Source organism: Chaetodon trifascialis, chromosome 20 (genome assembly GCF_039877785.1).
Source record: "Chaetodon trifascialis isolate fChaTrf1 chromosome 20, fChaTrf1.hap1, whole genome shotgun sequence".
In the NCBI taxonomy this organism is placed as follows: domain Eukaryota; kingdom Metazoa; phylum Chordata; class Actinopteri; order Chaetodontiformes; family Chaetodontidae; genus Chaetodon; species Chaetodon trifascialis.
The window spans coordinates 20,451,321-20,470,404 of NC_092075.1; the positions used below are offsets into that span (position 1 = coordinate 20,451,321).

Consider the following 19,084-nt stretch of genomic DNA (forward strand, 5'->3'; position numbering starts at 1 on the left):
CACAGGAATGCTGCCACCACCTGAAACTTACCAGTAAGGTTTCTGTCAGGAACTGAATAAACCCACAAAGGACGGACAGCTGTAGCGTATAAAATATGTACTTTAATATTCTCAAAATAGTTAATAAATTAGGGCACAGGAATATGGTGGTTATAAAACACAGACAGGCAAGAGGCAGCCAGGAGGAGAATTACAAGTCAGGCTTGTAATGGCAATTTCAGTTCCTTGTGCTTGATCTACTTGAGACATCCCACCTCCCATTTCCTCACCAGAATATCGGGTCCTATTGTGCTTTAAATTCTCATGTCTAGACCTCTTTACATCTATATACAAAGTCCTGCAGGATGCCTCCAGTGTGAGCCACCCCCTAGGGAGTCGACTCCGATACCTCCAGCAGACCCAAAAGATGTGTATTCATACTTTTTGGTAAGGTATAAATGTTTAGCTCTCCCCATGCTCGGGGTCTTTTCTTCATTCTACCGCTTGTGTGATGATTGACCTTTTCTTTGCAAAGAAAATAAAAACCTTGTCGGCCGACAGATGTCTCTATTCCTTTCTTCGCCAGTAGCAGAGAATTTCCACAACAGTTCTTCATCGACTTTGGATAGTTAAGATGGAGTGCATAGGTGAGCCCAAAAAAACACAGATGGCTTTTGGTAGGTCTTTCATCATCTCCATCACAACTCGTCCCTTGATTATGACTTGCACTGACGCTGGACTGAGGTGGAGGGAAGGTTGGAGTACAACACCTTCCCTTTCAACAAGGATGATCCCAATGTCCAGGTGCTGGAAGGCATCATCATCAGAGTCCTATTGATATGAAAGGACAATCATGACATTTGTTATTAAATAACCACCAGTGAAATTAAGCTAATAATTTAATCACAGAAAAGTCAGATGCATTAAGGTAGGAATGATTGGTTGACTGCTGGAGTCGATTAAACATACAGATCAACCAAAGAAGTTGGACAGAACTGCACAACTAAGTTTTTAGCATCAGAAAAGTACATGTTTGAGACTATGCTCACAATTTTTCTCAAACACAGGAACTATCAAACTATTTTTTTTTTTTTTTTTTAGAAATGAGGAGGTTACTTACGAAACCCGACTTGTAGAAATCTGCTGGGTTGTCTCTGAGGAGAATAGGAAGTCCTCTGAGGACCAAAGTCCTAACATCAGTTGTCTCTTGAGTCGTATGGTGAATAAAATGACAAGTTCCAATTTGAAATTAATGTAAGGGATCTGGATGAATAATGTAAAATAGATTGCACAGAGTATAGACTAGAATATTTAGTGACATCATTATATATATGCTGTGAAAAGATGCAATGCAAATGTACTGTAGATATGAACCCACCGTTGACTGCTGTAAAAGCAGAGCTAATAGCTGCCCAGTGTTGCCTCTCTTAGATCTAAATATCTCAATGAGATGAGTTGTGCTGATCAATGCCGTTGTAGAATTCCTGTTTGAGGTTCTTCCCCACAATCCTTTGGAACTCTAAGTACACCTGAAAAATATTAAACACAGAGAAAACACAGCATTACATTTAAAAATAAAAATAAAGTCCATAGGGACACCAGATGAGGTGAGCAATCAAAGTTAATTGTAATTCCTGCATCCATAGTTTTCTTTGCACTCATGTATCATGCAGAGGGAAAAAAACTAACATTTGTTTTATATCTCCATTGTACAAACCTGGTCCTCAGTAAAAAGAGCAGGCCACCGTTCCAACATCTGGCTTATTTCAGGCTCACATTGCACCACCTTTTTCCTCCTTAGTGCAAAGGTCAGATCCATTTTCTCCTTTATAAGCTGCCCATTTGGTGTTCTTTCTTCATCTCATCAGCCAAGTCTCTGCGAACACCCTCAAGACTTGCTTCATCACACCTCTTGGGAAAGTTGGGCAAGTAGTTCAGTTCACCCTTTTTTGTCTTTTTAATGATCTTGTTTGTTGGCTCTCCTTCTGGGGAATGTCCTCCCCGTTTACCGGCATTGATTTCAACATCCAGACACCCTGATCTTCTGCGCTTTGTTCTGTAATTGGCCATTTTGTATTTTAAACTATTTTTCCAACCACTGCATCGACTTGTTGAACCTTGTTCATGGAGACAGGGATGTTTGCTGATCAGAGCTGCTGCCACACTTTCAAACTGTGCAAATTGGGTACGCTGTATAGCTGTACATGCTCTCGGCTATTTTTTCAAGGATCTCATGTGTGATGTCTTTTGATACTTTGAAGTGTGTTCTGTCCCTAAGATACAGCAGAACTGCTTGCCTAAGTCTGTGCTCGACATCAACCTAAAACGTTGGAAAATCAAATAGTTCTGGCCACTGTGTCTGTCGCTCAGATGAGTGTGATAGGATGTCTGTATCTGCTGTGCTGTGTGTGTCACTTGCAGGATCATCAAATGTTGAGACGGGGACAAGTTCAACTATGGGGATGATTCTGACTGTTGGTTTCTCCGGAAGATCTTCCATATCTGTCAGATTACAAAGTTCGTTATTGAATTCAGGATCTCTGTATTGGAGACTGCGATTGTAGTTGAGTTCCAGTGCATCCTTAAGCTTGATCATCAGCTCCTCTACTCTAGCAGGCCTTGTATCCAGGGTGATCTTTCGTATGTCTGCTTCAGTGAGAATGACGCTCAAGGTTATCTTCTGGATAGCAGTCATCAATAGAAAAAACAAACAAGCATTTCAGCATCAGAAATATGCAATTCAATTACATTTTTTTGAACCAACAGAGATTACCATATCAGTACAATATCTAATCCCATCCACAAAGACAGAAGATGGCACAAGAACTGTTGCAAGCTGAGGAACTCTCTGAGAAAAAGATTGCTGGACATTCTCAGGGAAAGATGTGAGTGACGCTGTAGTAACCTTATCCATTTCAACTGATGGCATGAAAAATGAACTTGTGTCTAAATCGTAAGCCATCATTTTCTGATGCTTTGCAGCCAGTGTAAGAGGAACATTTCTGAAGTTGTGAGCATTACGAATAACCTGATTGAAGAATTTGTGCTTTCCGTCAAACCGCATTGTCCACACATCTGGAAGTGGGCCAAATGCCTTAATCATCTCTGGGTAATGCTCGACAAAGTGGTGTTTTGGACGTAACCTGAAATCCGGGAACGTAGTTTGCAACAGTTCTCTGTGTTCTGACAATTTGCAGTGAAGGAAATGTACTGACTCTTCAGTGTGCTTTGTTGCTGCTGCTAACTCAACAATATCTTTAAGGAGCATCAAAATGTTCCATGCATTATCCCCTTCAGGCACTTTATGGCCAATGACAAGTGGGAGCAATCTGATCAGAGCCCAGTTCTCATTTCCATCTATGGTCATTTTGGTAGAGAAGCCATGTGGTATAGGCTGAGGCTGGTCAGTTTTGTCACTGAAAGAATATGCAAACATTTTGATGGCATTGTTCAGTGTTTCTAAAGTGAAATATTTCTTAGCTATCATGTCTGAATTGCAGAGTGATAACTCGACAGGAACAATGTCTTCCAAAAGGATGTCCGGGGGGGTAACCATGAACAACATGAAAATGCTCCAGGCTGTCAGTCAATACACATCCTTGTTTCACATCATACTTTTTAGTCACAGTGGGGTCCTGTTGTACCTCTTGCACGTGCAGGTTGTGGGTGTCTTTAGTGTAAACTTCAAAAGCACCTGAATTAACCTCCTTCTCTTGGATTTCAGTCCTTGTTGCCATGCAGAACCTGCAGAAATGGTCCACTGCAAAGCTCTCAAAGAATCCTGCCAGAGAATGAGCAGCCAAGTTGTCAGCAGCCACATACAACACTGTGCCTTTGACACAAGCTCCCAACTTCTCAATGAACAGACCATGTTGCTCCAAAAAAATCAGATCTTGAATTAGAGGATGGAGAATTTTAACATAGCCATATTCTCTTACATCAGAGGCCTTACACAGAAGAGCAAGCTGAGTGGGGTGTGGACCTATGTTTTGATGGCACATTGGCTAACACCCAATATACAGCATTCATTTTATGTTTCTTTTTAGACATCCCTAAAGGATTGGACACTTCGAAATCATCTGTGTAAAGCCCTACTGCGATTTTGAACTCCTCCCCTTTAAGGAGGGTATCTTCTCTACAGTATGAACCATCCCTGTATGTACTGTACTCATGTGGGACATGTTTCTGTGTTGGAATACCTTTGTCTAAAATGTCTGTCCTGCTCAACATTTCCTGTAGCATTGCATTCAGTGGAACATTCACAGCACTGGAATTTTTTGCTCGATCAAGAACATACTCCTCTGGCTTAACCACTTTGAAGTTTTTGCTTACATATGCTGCTCTCTTTTTAGTAGTTGATAATGAGCCACCTTTGCCACAAAATTTCATTAACACATTGCTCTCTGAAGTAGCCTTGACTAATTGTCTCACAGTTGAATCATCTACATCTATATCATTCAGAATGTTCCTCACTGAATTTTCCAACAGTGGCTGGGAAAGTTCACATATCTGTGAAAGCTGAAAATTTCTTGCACTGAACTTTCTAGAATATGAAGAACTGTTTGCATTTTTAAAAAAAGAGATGCAAGATTATGCTTCAACTGTGTCCCTAGATCATGAAGCTGTTCAGTGCTGAAATGTTCACTGTCCTCCTCAGGAGAGTCATTTGATGGCACAACTTCATCTTCATCGGCCATTTCAGTAGCTATATTTCCAGAGACTATTTCTGGCTTGAACATTCTCCAGTTGTCTGTTTTGTGCTCTTTGCTTTTATGTGCATTGAATGTGGAATACACATTAGAAGTAAAGTTACATCCTGTATATGGACGCTGGACTCTTTGATGAACTTCTAGATGTGAACTGCGCAGATGAGTGAAAAAAAAAAAAATCGCTTCTGCGCAGGATGCTGAAAAATCACACAACTGACAGTGGAAGGTTAACAGTGGTTTCACAGAGTTGTTTTTCTTGGGGTTTCTGGTGAATCTTGGACAAGTGGACCTTAAGTCCAGATGTTTTAATCTGTAATGTTTTAACAGATAGCCCCTTTTCTCAGATATATAATCACAGTACTTCCACTTCCACTGCATCTCCACACCTCACTGTAACTTTAAAAGAATCTATAGAAGCAGAACTTGAGAAAGGTATAAAAATTAATCACTTTGTCAACATCAGTTCAACCTGCTGGCACAAGTTATGAGTCAGCAGAGGGTTCTAGGACATCACTGATGAATACAAAATAATGGTGCAGGTAGAAACCAACAACATTTTATGACACAACACACCCACTTAACAAGAACACAAACCAAAAGTTTGAAAAAACACGGTAATGTTGAACAGTGGATCAACCTCAGAAAAGCAGCGTGATTTGTTGTTTACATTTTAATGGTTTTTTTTGTTTGTTTTTTTTTTTAAATGTTTTATGCAGGTCTCCAATGCTCTGAGCTCCGCGACGGAGTGGAGACGTAAGGCATGCACTGGGCGAGGGTTTGATCCGTGGGTCGGAGCTAACGGAGACGGAATATGTGGAAAACGTGCAGACAGAGACACTATTGTTACTGTTACTTGCCTTTTCTAAAAGTTGATCAGAATTCTGCAGTCTGAGCGTCACCACCATCTTGTGAGCGCTAAAAACTTGGTGGACATGGCCCTGACCTCACGGCACAGAAAACTTAATGAACTTGCCCTTTGACGCGATACTCACCGTCCTGCAAAACCTCCCATGACACACACAGTGAAACGTCGGATAACTTAACGAGCAGCGTCGTCCCTTACTTAAAACCAAGAACAGATATTTGTTCGCGTGTAGCCCATGCAAACACGACAGAAAGACTCGATTTAATAATGAAATGGCTAAACCGTTAGCTAGGTTAGCGTTAGCCAATGGCGCGTGCAAACACTTTTTTCTCTCTCGACGCTGGCCGGACAGTTGTCATTGTCAAAAATAATGATGGCAGCTATTACTTAACTTCACCGTATTGCCACGTTTGGAAACAGATTATGTCGAAATATACGGTACGAAGAAATAATCATTTTAAATACTCACCTTTCCGCTCAGCATAGTCTCCGTCTGGTTGGCAGGAGCAGCAAAGCGAGCAGCCAAAGCGAGCTCAGACACGTTCATATGCGGAAGTGCCCCTCCCCTCTTGCAAAAACCTAGTATGCCAAGTTATCGCTGCTGCTGATTATTTCACTGCACATTCCCGTTGAATATTAGAAACTACTAATATGCTTTAGTTGTGTGAACATTTTTCTTTCTTCAAAAACATAAAAGAATAATTAATGATAACTTAAAAGTTGAATTACAAACAAAATCTGGGTTTACAGTGTATGTGTTTTTACGAGATGAAAACAGTGGGTTGTGCCGTGATTGTCACAACCTGAAATGCAGTCACTTGCAATGTATGGTAATGTTTTCTTTCTCATCTCACAACATGCCCACGTGCACCACGGGTGTGCCAAGACAGGACACGAATCGACCAAAAGTGTGTTTGGCACGCTCCCGACGCGCTGTCCAGATAGCTTGGTTCGCGAAAAGAAAACATCGCAGTCAACTTGTGTGCACAGAGCAACAACAACCGACCCCCGTTCCGTTAATGGATTTCAAAGCAAATGCTCTCCACAGAGAAAGATGGGTGCTGATTCTGACGACAAATAGGAGGGACATGGACAGTATCTGAAACATGACCCATCGTTACTAAGATGTAGAACAAAAAAAGAAAAAAGAGGATTAAGTGTTATAAGACTCTACATGTTAAGCCTGTATATTTATGATGATTTCTTTTGAGTTTTGCAGCTAGAATGTTATTGTAGTGCGCATTGTTATGACGTCACCATTGATCAAGGCTCGGAGACTTCAAAGACTCAGATGATGTCACTTTGGCTATATAACCAAGAAAACATTTCAGGTGGATTCACTCCAGAGATTTTGTGACTTTCAACGAGACAACTTAGTGAATGTCTGATGGAAGACATGGATGCACTTCAGGAAGACATGCGTGAACCTCAGGAAGACAAAGAGTTTCTCAGCAAGCAGGCTAAGGACATGAATTCCAAGATGGCCCTGCTCAAATCTGAAAAATACAAAAAACAGGCAGATAATGAAAATCTGCATTCAAAAGTTCATGATCAGCAGGAAAATGTGAAACTAATAGTTTCAAAGAATCAGAGCCTGACTGCTATGGTGGCCCATCTTGAATCTCTGATAAGGGATAAACAAAAGAATGAAAGTCTGATGGAAGACATGCTTAAACATGAGAAAGACGTGCATGAACTTAAGAATGCCAAGATGGCCATGCTCAAATCTGAAATAGACAAAAAACAGGCAGAGAATGAAAATCTGCGTTCAAGAGTTCATGATCAGCAGGAAAATGTGAAACTAATAGTTTCAAAGAATCAGAGCCTGACTGCTATGGTGGCCCATCTTGAATCTCTGATAAAGGATAAACTAAAGAATGAAAGTCTGATGGAAGACATGCTTAAACATGAGAAAGACGTGCATGAACTTAAAAATGCCAAGATGGCTGTGCTCAAATCTGAAATAGACAAAAAACAGGTAGAGAATGAAAATCTGCGTTCAAGAGTTCATGATCAGCAGGAAAATGTGAAACTAATAGTTTCAAAGAATAAGAGCCTGACTGCTATGGTGGCCCATCTTGAATCTCTGATAAGGGATAAACAAAAGAATGAAAGTCTGATGGAAGACATGCTTAAACATGAGAAAGACGTGCATGAACTTAAAAATGCCAAGATGGCCATGCTCAAATCTGATATAGACAAAAAACAGGCAGAGAATGAAAATCTGCGTTCAAGAGTTCATGATCAGCAGGAAAATGTGAAACTAATAGTTTCAAAGAATCAGAGCCTGACTGCTATGGTGGCCCATCTTGAATCTCTGATAAAGGATAAACTAAAGAATGAAAGTCTGATGGAAGACATGCTTAAACATGAGAAAGACGTGCATGAACTTAAAAATGCCAAGATGGCCATGCTCAAATCTGAAATAGACAAAAAACAGGCAGAGAATGAAAATCTGCGTTCAAGAGTTCATGATCAGCAGGAAAATGTGAAACTAATAGTTTCAAAGAATCAGAGCCTGACTGCTATGGTGGCCCATCTTGAATTTCTGACAAAGGAAAAACAAGAACAGACTGAACGTCTGATGGAAGACATGCATGCACTTCAGGAAGACATGCGTGAACTTCAGGAAGACAAAGAGTTTCTCAGCAAGCAGGCTAAGGACATGAATGCCAAGCTGACTGCTACAGTGGCCCATCTTGAATCTCTGACAAAGGAAAAACAAGGAGAGACTGAAAGTCTGAGGGAAAACAAAGAATTTCCCAGAAACTTCAGTCACTTTGCTAAAGGTGCAATGAAAGCTGCCTTTTGTGTTGGCATGGCTGCAATTACAGCTATTTCCATCGGTATCTTGGCCAACCCTCTGACATAAAAATGCAAGCTAAACCCTGTCTCTCTCTCCGGAGTAGTGGAGTCCTTCTGCAAACCTGAATGCACAGTACCCTGACCAGGACAAGCCATGTGCAAGACATGTCATGTTCTTTGTGTGTTTTCTCCCCCTTGTGGTCATTTCGAAGCAAGACCCAGTGGACATCATCAAGCATCTGACTGAATACATGTGGGCAGAAGTTGAGGGTGCAGGTGTGACACTTGAAACATTTAAAAAGCTTAACAAGGCCATTTTCAAGGCCTTGCGTAAGAGCTGGGGTAGCATAGATATGTTGCTGGTTTCTAAAAGGATTAAGGACCCAGCATTTAAAAAACATATTGCCTCCATTTTCAAAAGTCACATGGGACCACTGCCAGTTCTTCAAGTAAAATGCAATCGGCGTCATCGAGGTGTGATTGCATTAATCTTGAAAGATAAACGTGCCTCAGGTAGTTTGAACTTATAAATTAATGCAACATAACATCCAGTCTTGGTGACAAGGTTTTCTCCAGGTGCTCTGGTTCACCAATTTTCTTCAAACCATCTAGCAGTTGAGCACTCTCAGTTGTGCTCAAAAGCTAAATGGTGGTCAGGTCAGTGGAGCACGAGACTACACTGATTCAATCAATCATCAATCAATTCAAATATTATGGCCTCATTGATAGCGGGTTGCTCTAACAATAATTACAAATAAAAAAAATGTTTTAGAAATGAAGATTTCAGTTTCAAACTAGTTTTTTTTTTCAATTATCTTTTTATTTATTTTTAAATTTCAGAACATACAATCAATGAAGAAAAAAATAAATAAAAAATACACAAATAAAATAGAATAAAATAAAACATAAAAAACTTAATACATGACAGACAACAACAAAAAAGTACAGCAAAGTAAGTTGGATCAGTCCATGGTCACAGTTCATCCTTGAGAATAGTATTTGGGCATACCAAACCCTGATGATGTGTGTCAGAGGTCCATAAGCGGTTCCCATATCCTCCGAAAGGCATCCTCCTTGTTTTTTAGAGTATATGTGCGTTGCTCCAGTCTTAAAGTTTCATTTAAGATTTCTTTAAACAAATCAAATGATGGGGGACTTTGTTGATTCCATTTGAGCAAGATGCATTTCTTTGCTATATAAGATATTATGGTAATCCTCTTCCTGTGTGTGGCGTCCAGTGTCTTGTCCAGTTCCTTAACAAAGAGGTACCGTGTTGGTGTAATGTCCAATGAGGTTTCCACAACCTTAACAGTTAAATCATGTATTGCCTTCCAGAAATATTTTAATTTCCTGCATTCCCAAAAAACATGCATTATTGACCCTTTACATGTTTTACAACGATGACATCTGGAAGATGAGTTAGGAAACATTTTACTTAAACGGAGTGGAGTAAGGTATATCCTGTACATGAATTTATAATTTTGTTCAATTATTTTATTGCAGGACAATGAGGAAAAAACATTCTGACATATAGTATCCCACTGATCTTCATCAAAAACACATCCCATATCCCTCTGCCATATGTTCCTAAGTGGAATCAATGAAGAGCTGTGATGGTCTAATAAAGCATTATAAATTACAGAGATTTTTCCTTTTAATGTTGTAGATTCCATCAAAATCTTTTCGAAATTTGTCAGCCCCAGGGACAGACGATTTTCTCTTTTCAGGGTATTTACTAAATGGCGAATTTCTGTTCTGTGAAGTCCTGTTTCAGAATTCCATATTCTGACATTAAATCTGTAAAAGATTTAAGTGTTTCCTTTACAAACAAATGTTGGAGCTGACATATACCATTCTCTCTCCACTTTGCGAACAAGGAGCTACCAATTGATGGTGGTAGATCTGGATGTGAGGATAAGGGGGAAAACCTGCAAAATTCCCACAGAACTTATTTACATCTTGCCAAGCCTGAAGAGTGTTGTAAACTACATATGTTTTCTTTATTTGATGTAGTGAACTTATATTGTTTATGAATGGTAGCCATCTTGTGGAAATAGGGGTACAGAGTTCTTCCTCTATATCTATCCAGTGTGCGTTATTGCGTTTTTGCACCCAGCTAATCAGGCTCTTTGTCTGGGCGGCCCAGTAGTACATCTGTAAATCCGGTAATGCCAGTCCTCCTTTCTCTCTAGACTTTGTTAAAGTTTTAAATGCTATTCTTGGTTGGGAATTCCTCCAGATAAAAGAAGTTAACATTTTATTTATAGATTTAAAGAATGTTTTATCCAGATAACAGGGCAGTGACTGAAACAGATAACTAAGACGGGGCAGAACATTCATTTTAATTACATTAATTCGTCCGAGAAATGAAATGGGGAGCATTTTCCAATGTTCTAATTCTTCCTGAATCTTTTTAAGCAACGGAGTGTAATTTATAGCGTGAAGATCTTTAAGTTTTATAGTCACATTCACCCCAAGATATTTAAAGCTGTTTTTAGCCCAGGTGAATGGTGAAATGGCCCTGAGTTTACTAGAAACTGATGAATTAATTAATAAAGCTTTGGATTTTGTCAAGTTGACTTTATAGTCGGATATTGTTCCACATTTATTGATAAGTTCTAATACTGCTGGGATCGCTCAGGGTTGGTTAAATATAGAATGATATCGTCAGCATATACTGAAATTTTGTTCTTTGTTTTTTCAATATTGATACCAGCAATCTCTTCATTATCCCGTATAGCTTCTGCAAGTGGCTCAATTGCCAGGTTAAATAAAAATGGAGATAATGGGCACCCTTTCCGACAGCCTCGAAACAGATCAAATGTTTCGGTGAGGGTACCATTTACACATATTTTAGCTTTTGGGTTGTTATACATAGACCTGACCCACCCGATGCATTTTTCGCCAAGGTTAAATTTCTCCAAAACGGCAAACAAATATGACCACTCGACCCTATCAAAAGCTTTTTCTGCGTCGTGAAAGTAATAAAGCTGTTCTGTTGTGTAGGGCCGAGTGATCAATTATATCTAATAACCTCCGGATATTGTCAGATGCATAGCGTGCTTTCACAAAGCCGGACTGGTCAGGGTTAATGATCTGGGGCAACAAGTCCTCCAGCCTACGTGCAATTAATCTTGAAGTCAACTGGGAGTAATGAAATAGGGCGAAATGATGCGCATTCAGCAGCATCTTTGTCCTTCTTATGTATTAATGATATTATTGCTGTCTTCATGGTGTCAGGAAGAGTTCCATTTCCAAAAAAGTCCGTAACCATAGGCATAAAAATAGGCTCAATTTATACCCAGAAAACCTTGTAGAACTCTACTGAATATCCGTCTAAACCTGGAGTTTTGCTTGTAACACCTCATCTGAAGTGAATGGAGCACTCAACTGCTCCTTTTCGTCCTCTGAGATAGAGGGTAGGGTTACTTTTTCCAAAAAACTACGATTATTGGTTTCAGAAGGATTTTCTGATGTGTAAAGCTGTGAATAAAAGTCAAGAAATGAGGACTTAATTGATTGCATATCGTATTTCAACTGGCCTATTGCATTACGTGTACATTTTATTGTGTTTTCTACGCGTTCTTTTTTAAGTTGGTAGGCTAGGAGTCTACTGGGCTTATTACCATATTCATGATATTGCTGTCTGGTATAGAACATAAGTTTTTTGATATGCTCTGAATAAAATTAAGTTTATTTTTGGTTGCATTTAGTTTCCTCAAGTTTTCCTCCGTAGGAAACTGTTTATGGGATTGTTCCAAATTGATTAACTCTTTCTTAAGTTGTTCTGTTTTTTTAATAATAGATTTTTTTCTTTGCAGATGTGTAGGAGATCAGCTGCCCCCTAATTACTGCTTTAGCTGCATCCCACATCACTGCTGGGGTAACAGGGGAGGACTCATTATCTCGTCTGTATTCCTCTAACCATTTTCTAATATTATTACAGGCTTTGAAGTCTGTGAGGAGTGAGGCATTGAATCTCCATTGTTTAGTTTGATTTGCCTGTTGAGGTAGGGATAGCCGTAAATAGACTGGTGAGTGATCTGATATAAGAATAGGACCTATATCACATGAGATTATGGATGAAAGATGATCCTGAGGTAAAAAAAATAAATCCAGTCGAGAGTATGATTTGTGTCTGGCTGAATAAAAAGTGTAATCTTTTCTTGTAGGATTAAGTTCTCTCCAGACGTCAACCAGGCCTACGTCGGCCGAGGCAAACTTCAGAGTCTTGGAAGCATTGGGGTTAGATAGTGTGGGAGAGGATCTGTCTAAGTTACTATCCATACAACAATTGAAATCTCCCGCAACTATTCCAAGATCTGTATTATATTGATTAAATAGGGTGATCATATCCATCATAAATTTAGGGCTATCCTCGTTTGGTGCATATACGTTCAGCAGTGACAGTCCATATAGCATATAGCTTGTCCATATAGCATCCCTCGAATTAGTATCTGCCCTCATGGTTGCTATATTGCTCCTTAAATATGAAAGGCAGCTTTTTATGAATAAGTATTGCTGTTCCTCTTTTATTACGAGTAAAGCTAGAAAAGTAAACCTGCCTGACCCAATCCCTCTTGAGTTTTTTGTGCTCTTCATTGGACAGATGAGTTTCCTGGAGGAAAGCAATGTCTACTTTTTCCTTTTTTGGGTGGCCAAGGCCTCTGACATTAAAAGTTATTACATTAAGTGTACTAGACATACTGAGTTTTGCGTTTTGTATTGGTTTTGTATGACCATGGTACAATAAAAGTAAAGGGAAAAATAATATAAAACTAACAAACTCACAAAAGAAAATATAATATAGGTAGAGCATCGGTTCTGGTTGGGAATCGCTGGAGCCAGGGTGCAGTGGGCTCTTTCCAATGTGAATGTTCTACCGGGTCCGGTGCCCAGCCATCGGGGCAGCATGTCGTTCATAAAGTCCAGAAGAGGACGCGTGCCCTCGGCTCCTTCTTTGAGACCAAACAGTCGGATGTTTTTCCTCCTCCCACGGTTTTCCAAATCCTCTGTCTTTTCCTCCAGGTGTGTGAGCCGCTTTGTCGCTTTAGCAAGAGCCCTCTCCGCCTTATCCAATGCGTCTTCTGTAGCGGCTATGCGGACTTCGGCCTCGCCTATGCATTGTTCATTAGCTGTTACATCTCGCTTGATTTCACCTAGATTATTCTCCATCACCGAGATAGAGTTTGTCAGCTCCCCCAACTGGTTGTTTATTCCATCCAGCTTCGAGCTAAACTCGGGGCGGAGTGATTTGAGCTCAGCTAGCACGTCGGCTACGTTGACCATGTTGATATCTTCGGTGCTCGTAGCCGGACTCGGAGTCTTATCCGGGCTTGGAGATGTTGTCTTCGCGTTTCGCGAGCTTGTTTTGCGGGCGTTCGAGAAGATGACACACTCCTTAGCTGCTGGGGGTTTAGGCATCCTTTGTACTGTGTAGTTGACCAGGTTTGCGAAGGTTTGGGGTTGTTTTCTGTGCGAAGTTGTATGGAGCTGTCACACTATGCTGCCATCTTATTCGGGCTCTCTAGTTTCAAACTAGTTTTGTGGGTTTTGTGAGTTAATACCGGAATAACTTCAGCTGTTTTTTTAATGTTGTGATTTCAACTAAATATATAGGGCTCTATTTTCGACTCCGCCGCCAGCGCAGTAGTATTTTCGAGCGGTGCAGGCAGGCGCACGGCGCATTTGGTATTTTGGTAGACCGAGGCGTACAGAGGTGAGCCAGGATGGGCGTTGCGGCGCAGTAGGGGGGAGGTGTCGGCATAATGAGCCGGCGCATTGGAATTTTCGACCATTTCGGTCTGCGCCGGCGGCGTAAAAGTGCACTGAAAGCTCGCCACCTCAGACCTGGTCAACTCTGTGCGCCGGCGGCGCAAGTGGATTTTCGTAGACCGGCGGAGTCGTGCGCTCACGTCACCAACACCTCACAGGCAGGTTTCCACAGTGTCTGGCATTTCACTGCGATCAATTATTAGCAGCAGCCACAATTCAATGCAACTATCTCAGTCAGCACATACAGTCAGACCTAAATTTGTATATATTGATCAGTATCTCATCTGACCACATCGAAAGCGCGTTCGGCACGCGTAATGGTCACACAACCTGACCGAATGTACACAGGTGAAACAGGGATGTCTGGTGATCTGTGACTCAAATTGCCTGGTGACAAACGTGTATGCCACTTTCCCCGGGTCGGCACACGACTCGTTCATCGTGGCGAATTCTAGCATCCCTACAGTCTTTCAGGGGGACACCCCTCTGGATGGGTGGCTGCTAGGTGATAACGGCTATCCACTGAAAACGTGATGACGCCATATATCACACTGTCAACAAGACGGCAGCGTGGTTTTAACGGTGTTTTCAGCAGTGCTCGGTCAGTCATCGAACGCACACTGCGATCAATAATTAGCAAAAGCCACGATTTAATGTCTGAGTCTTTAATGTCTGAGTCAGCACATACAGTCAGACCTATATTTATATATTTTGATCAGTATCTCATCTGACGACATCGCAAGCGCGTTCGGCACGCGTAATGGTCACTCACCCTGACCAAATGTACGCAGGTGAAACAGGGATGCAAACTAATCGGTTAACGTCTCTGTGCCAACCAGAAACAGCCGTGGCATCCTACAGAGCATATATACTGCATCTATCTCAGAGCACTGAGAGACAGAGAGAGACAGACACATGGAAAAACGTGATCGTTGTCCGCTATTACCCACGTCATTTCATTCCAAATACAAATGTTATCATTGTAATGCTTAACGTTATCTACAAAGATGGAGTACATCATTGCTTTGAGGAGGATGAGGAGGATTTACCATCTAAGGACCTCATATTTAGACATCAGAATCAGAATCAGAAATCCTTTGTTTATCCCCGAGGGGAAATTGTTTTTGTTGCAGTGCTCCTTACAAGAATGGAATTAGAATAAAATTAGAAAAGAAAGAAAGTAGAGAGAACTATATACATAAAAAGCAAATATAAAAACAAAATATTTATATTGAGTATATATATATATATGTCAGGTCAGTCTTCTGGAAACTTGCCATGCGCCTCGCCAGCAGCGTTCTTAAAGGTGAGGTGAGGACCTGCTGTGATTGGTGAAGATTTGACTCGGCTGTGCCAAACCCACTCCACGCCTTCTCCCCTCCCTCTTTCCGAGTTGCGCCACTGGGTGGGACTGAGATGAGAAGGAGGTGGAGGTCACGAAAATACCAAAGTCTGCGCCGCCACGCCCCATCGGCGCAGCGGACCTGACTTTGCGCTGCGCCTGCGCCACGCTGGTGGTGGAGTCGAAAATAGAGCCCATAGAGTCTGAACACCATATATAGAGTCTGAACACCTCACAAAGAGGTGACAGAAAGCATTAACTCTTCCCTCAGCAGCAGCAGCAGCACCACGACCTCGAGCACTGGAGTCACATATCAGCGCCTCACCCCTCCTAATAGTTCATGTATTTGGCAACAGCAGGTCACCAGCAGTAGCCATATATGGTCTTCATCGTGCACCACAACAAGGAGCAAGGGATTATGGCAGAGATGCTAAACACTTTGTAGAGTGCAACTTCTACGTTGATGATGGCCTCAAGTCACTCCCATCAGCTGCTGAAGCCATCGACCTGCTAAAAAGTTTGCAGGAGATGCTTGCCGCCTACAAATTACGGCTCCATAATATAGCGTCGAACCACTCTGATGTCTTGGATGCCTTCCTGCCAGAAGACCATGCGAAGGGTCTGCAGAGCCTGGACTTCGATGACAACTCAGCCCTCATCCAACACAGCTTAGGGCTCAGCTGGGATCTCAAACATGACATCTTCACCTTCATAGTGGTGGCTACAGAGAAACCCTTCACTCGTAGAGGTGTTCTGGCCACAGTGAACAGTCTGTTTGACCCTCTCGGACTTGTCGCACCGATCATCATTCAAAGAATGTTTCTGCTGCGAGACCTCACCAGCAGTGAAGCCCTTGACTGGGATATTCCTCTCCCGAATGAAAAGGAAGCTGAATGGAAGATGTGGAAAGACTCCTTACAAGACCTGAGTGAGTTCAAGATACCAAGAGCTTACACCCCTACAACCCTTGCTACCGCTCAAAGGAAAGAGCTCCACATCTTCTCAGATGCCTCAGTGAAGGTGATCGCCGCTGTAGCTTACCTCAAGGTGATCGGTAGTGATGGAGAGTGTCACATAGGATTTGTCCTAGGAAGGCAAAACTAGCTCCCCTGGCTGCCCACACTATCCCAAGGTTGGAGTTGGGTGCGGCTGTATTGGCAGTGGAAATGGCAGAGCTGCTAGAGCGTGAGTTGGACATCAGGGCAGACACACTACAGTTCTACACGGACAGCAAGGTTGTCTTGGGATACATAATTAGACCAGACGGTTTTATGTGTACGTTTGCAACAGTACAGTGTATCAGAGGGTTCACCAAACCAGAGCAGTGGCACTATGTCACCGTGACATTAATACACACCTAAATCTAATACAATATAAGTGGTTAATGCGGACATACATGAGACCAGTGGAATTAAATCGATACAACAAAAACATACCAGATATATGCACAAAATGTATGGAACATAGAGGGACACTGTTTCATTGTATTTGGCAATGGACAAATATTGAAAAGTCTTGGGAAGAGGTAAGAGCCATAATTGAGAAGATAATTTCAAAACAAATTTTACTGGATCCTAAGCTTTTTTGTTGGGCTTATATCCAGAGACACATAAATTTAGTAAAAATGAACAAGCATTTATAGAAAAAAACAGTGAATTACTTTAAACTGTATTAACCTATGTCTACTATTTATTGAACAACTATGGATATGGGAAAGAGCAGTCTTCCACAGTTGGTCAGAAAACACAACAGTTTCTCTTTCTCAAACTTTTTTAATTGTTACGGCTGCCACCATTCTTGGGTGTGTGTGTGTGTGTGTGTGTGTGTGTGTGTGTGTGTGTGTGTGTGTGTGTGTGTGTGTGTGTTCTTGTGTGTGAATGGTTGCAGGTGAAGGGGTGTGGAAACTGGACTCCTCCTCCGAGCCAGCCGCTGCCCAATCGCCTGCAAGCTGTCATTTCCTGCCGGCTCCAAGAGTCGTCTCGGCCTGGCAGTCTGCAGCTGGCATCTTTGGTGACCAGTCCTCAGCACAGGAGAGATCCACTTGTTGTGTGACAGATTTGTCAGAGTTCTGTTTTTGGTATCGTTTTGGCAACCAGACTCGAATTTAGCTAGGTTTAGATGGGTACTGATTTTCACATACAATGCAATACTTAAGCTCTTCCTTTTGAAGAGATTTCTTTTAGTTATAATTAGTTAAACTCTCATTTTAGGAGAGTTCTGTTTTGGTTTTGATTATTTCATTTGTTTGAAAAGCACCCACCCGCTCTTTTTGTTGTCTTTTTGTATTAAAACAATTTAAAGCACTTTGATTTAAATAAATAACTACTTTTCAACCACTTCCATCGGTTGTTTTTTGTTACTTCCCTACCCCTAGTGAGCTGGGTCATAACATAATACTGTCGGCAGATAGTGAGTCTTCTGAAAAATATCTTACAAATTTGGTAAGGAACTTCTTACTGCTAGGTAAAAGAGAAAACAGTTCAAAAAGGGCATGTCTCTCACAGTTTGACTTAAAGTGAGGGATGTTTTCTTGCACAAAGTGCCACTTAATTAATTTTTAACATGTTGTAAAGCGTTTTTCCGAGCTGCCTTTACACGCATCACAAACAGTATAAGTTGAGTAATGCTGTTACATGTTGTTTAGCTAAAACAATGACATTCTATATTGTATGTTATTGCCTAGGACTTTGGCTAAAAGATGACAAATGGATGTCAATTTAGTTAGCTAAGATATGATGAATGATGATGAATTATGATCTCACTCCTCCTAAATTTCTGCACAGAACATGTGCTTTGCACATATTTTTTAATCTTTATACAATAGAAAGAGCAGTGTATTATTTGACTACTGTATTAGGCAGCAGGAATAGGTCTTACCATTTTTCTTAATTAATTTTGCACATCCGTCATAGTTGATAGAATAAATGATAAAATAGCTACATTCTAATGTTGATATGTTTATTGTTGTGTCACTTTCACTTGTCACTTCTTGCCATTAAATTAATTTCTGTGGCTTATTACCCTGTTACCTTGTCACTTCCATTTAATTTTGGTACCGATAATTTTAAACAGGAATGGTGTTTTACAGAACTTTTGGTGTTTATTGTTTTCATTTGGCGCTTAATTATCTGGCTACTCACCCTGTAGATGCCCCTAGCGTCACTCTATGTCAACTCAACTCAACCCCCCCCCCCCCGACTTCAAATAAACTAACATAACATATAAGACACAACTACAATAATAAGACAAGGGCACAAAACACAACTGAGTACCAAGGAAACTTGGTCAAATTAAAAATGAGAGTACAGAGAGTAACAGTTCTATATTGGTTTGAATACTTCATTAATATAGCCTTAATATTAACATTTATTTTAACCTTACCTAACATAATTAGTTTCTAAGTATGCCCTTTATATTTTTTCTTACTGTAAAATGTCTGCTATGATATAACTTTGTTTATAATACACAAAGACTTAATTACAATAATTTAGGAAGACTTGATGACAACAAACACTACGTTGAGTGAATATATGAATAACTGGAAGGATTCTATTTTCTGCTTTTAATTAAACTTTTAGTGAAATTTTCACATTTGGCTTATCTATATTT

At 40.8% G+C, this 19,084-nt stretch overlaps 1 protein-coding gene across 1 annotated transcript; it reads left to right on the top strand.

Moving 5' to 3' along the window:
• The first annotated feature begins 6,949 nt into the window (after nucleotides 1–6,949).
• LOC139349022 (putative leucine-rich repeat-containing protein DDB_G0290503) lies at nucleotides 6,950–8,425 on the top strand. The gene has a single exon (XM_070989466.1). The coding sequence runs from the start codon at nucleotides 6,950–6,952 to the stop codon at nucleotides 8,423–8,425; it is 1,476 nt and encodes a 491-aa protein (XP_070845567.1).
• Nucleotides 8,426–19,084: the final 10,659 nt, after the last annotated feature.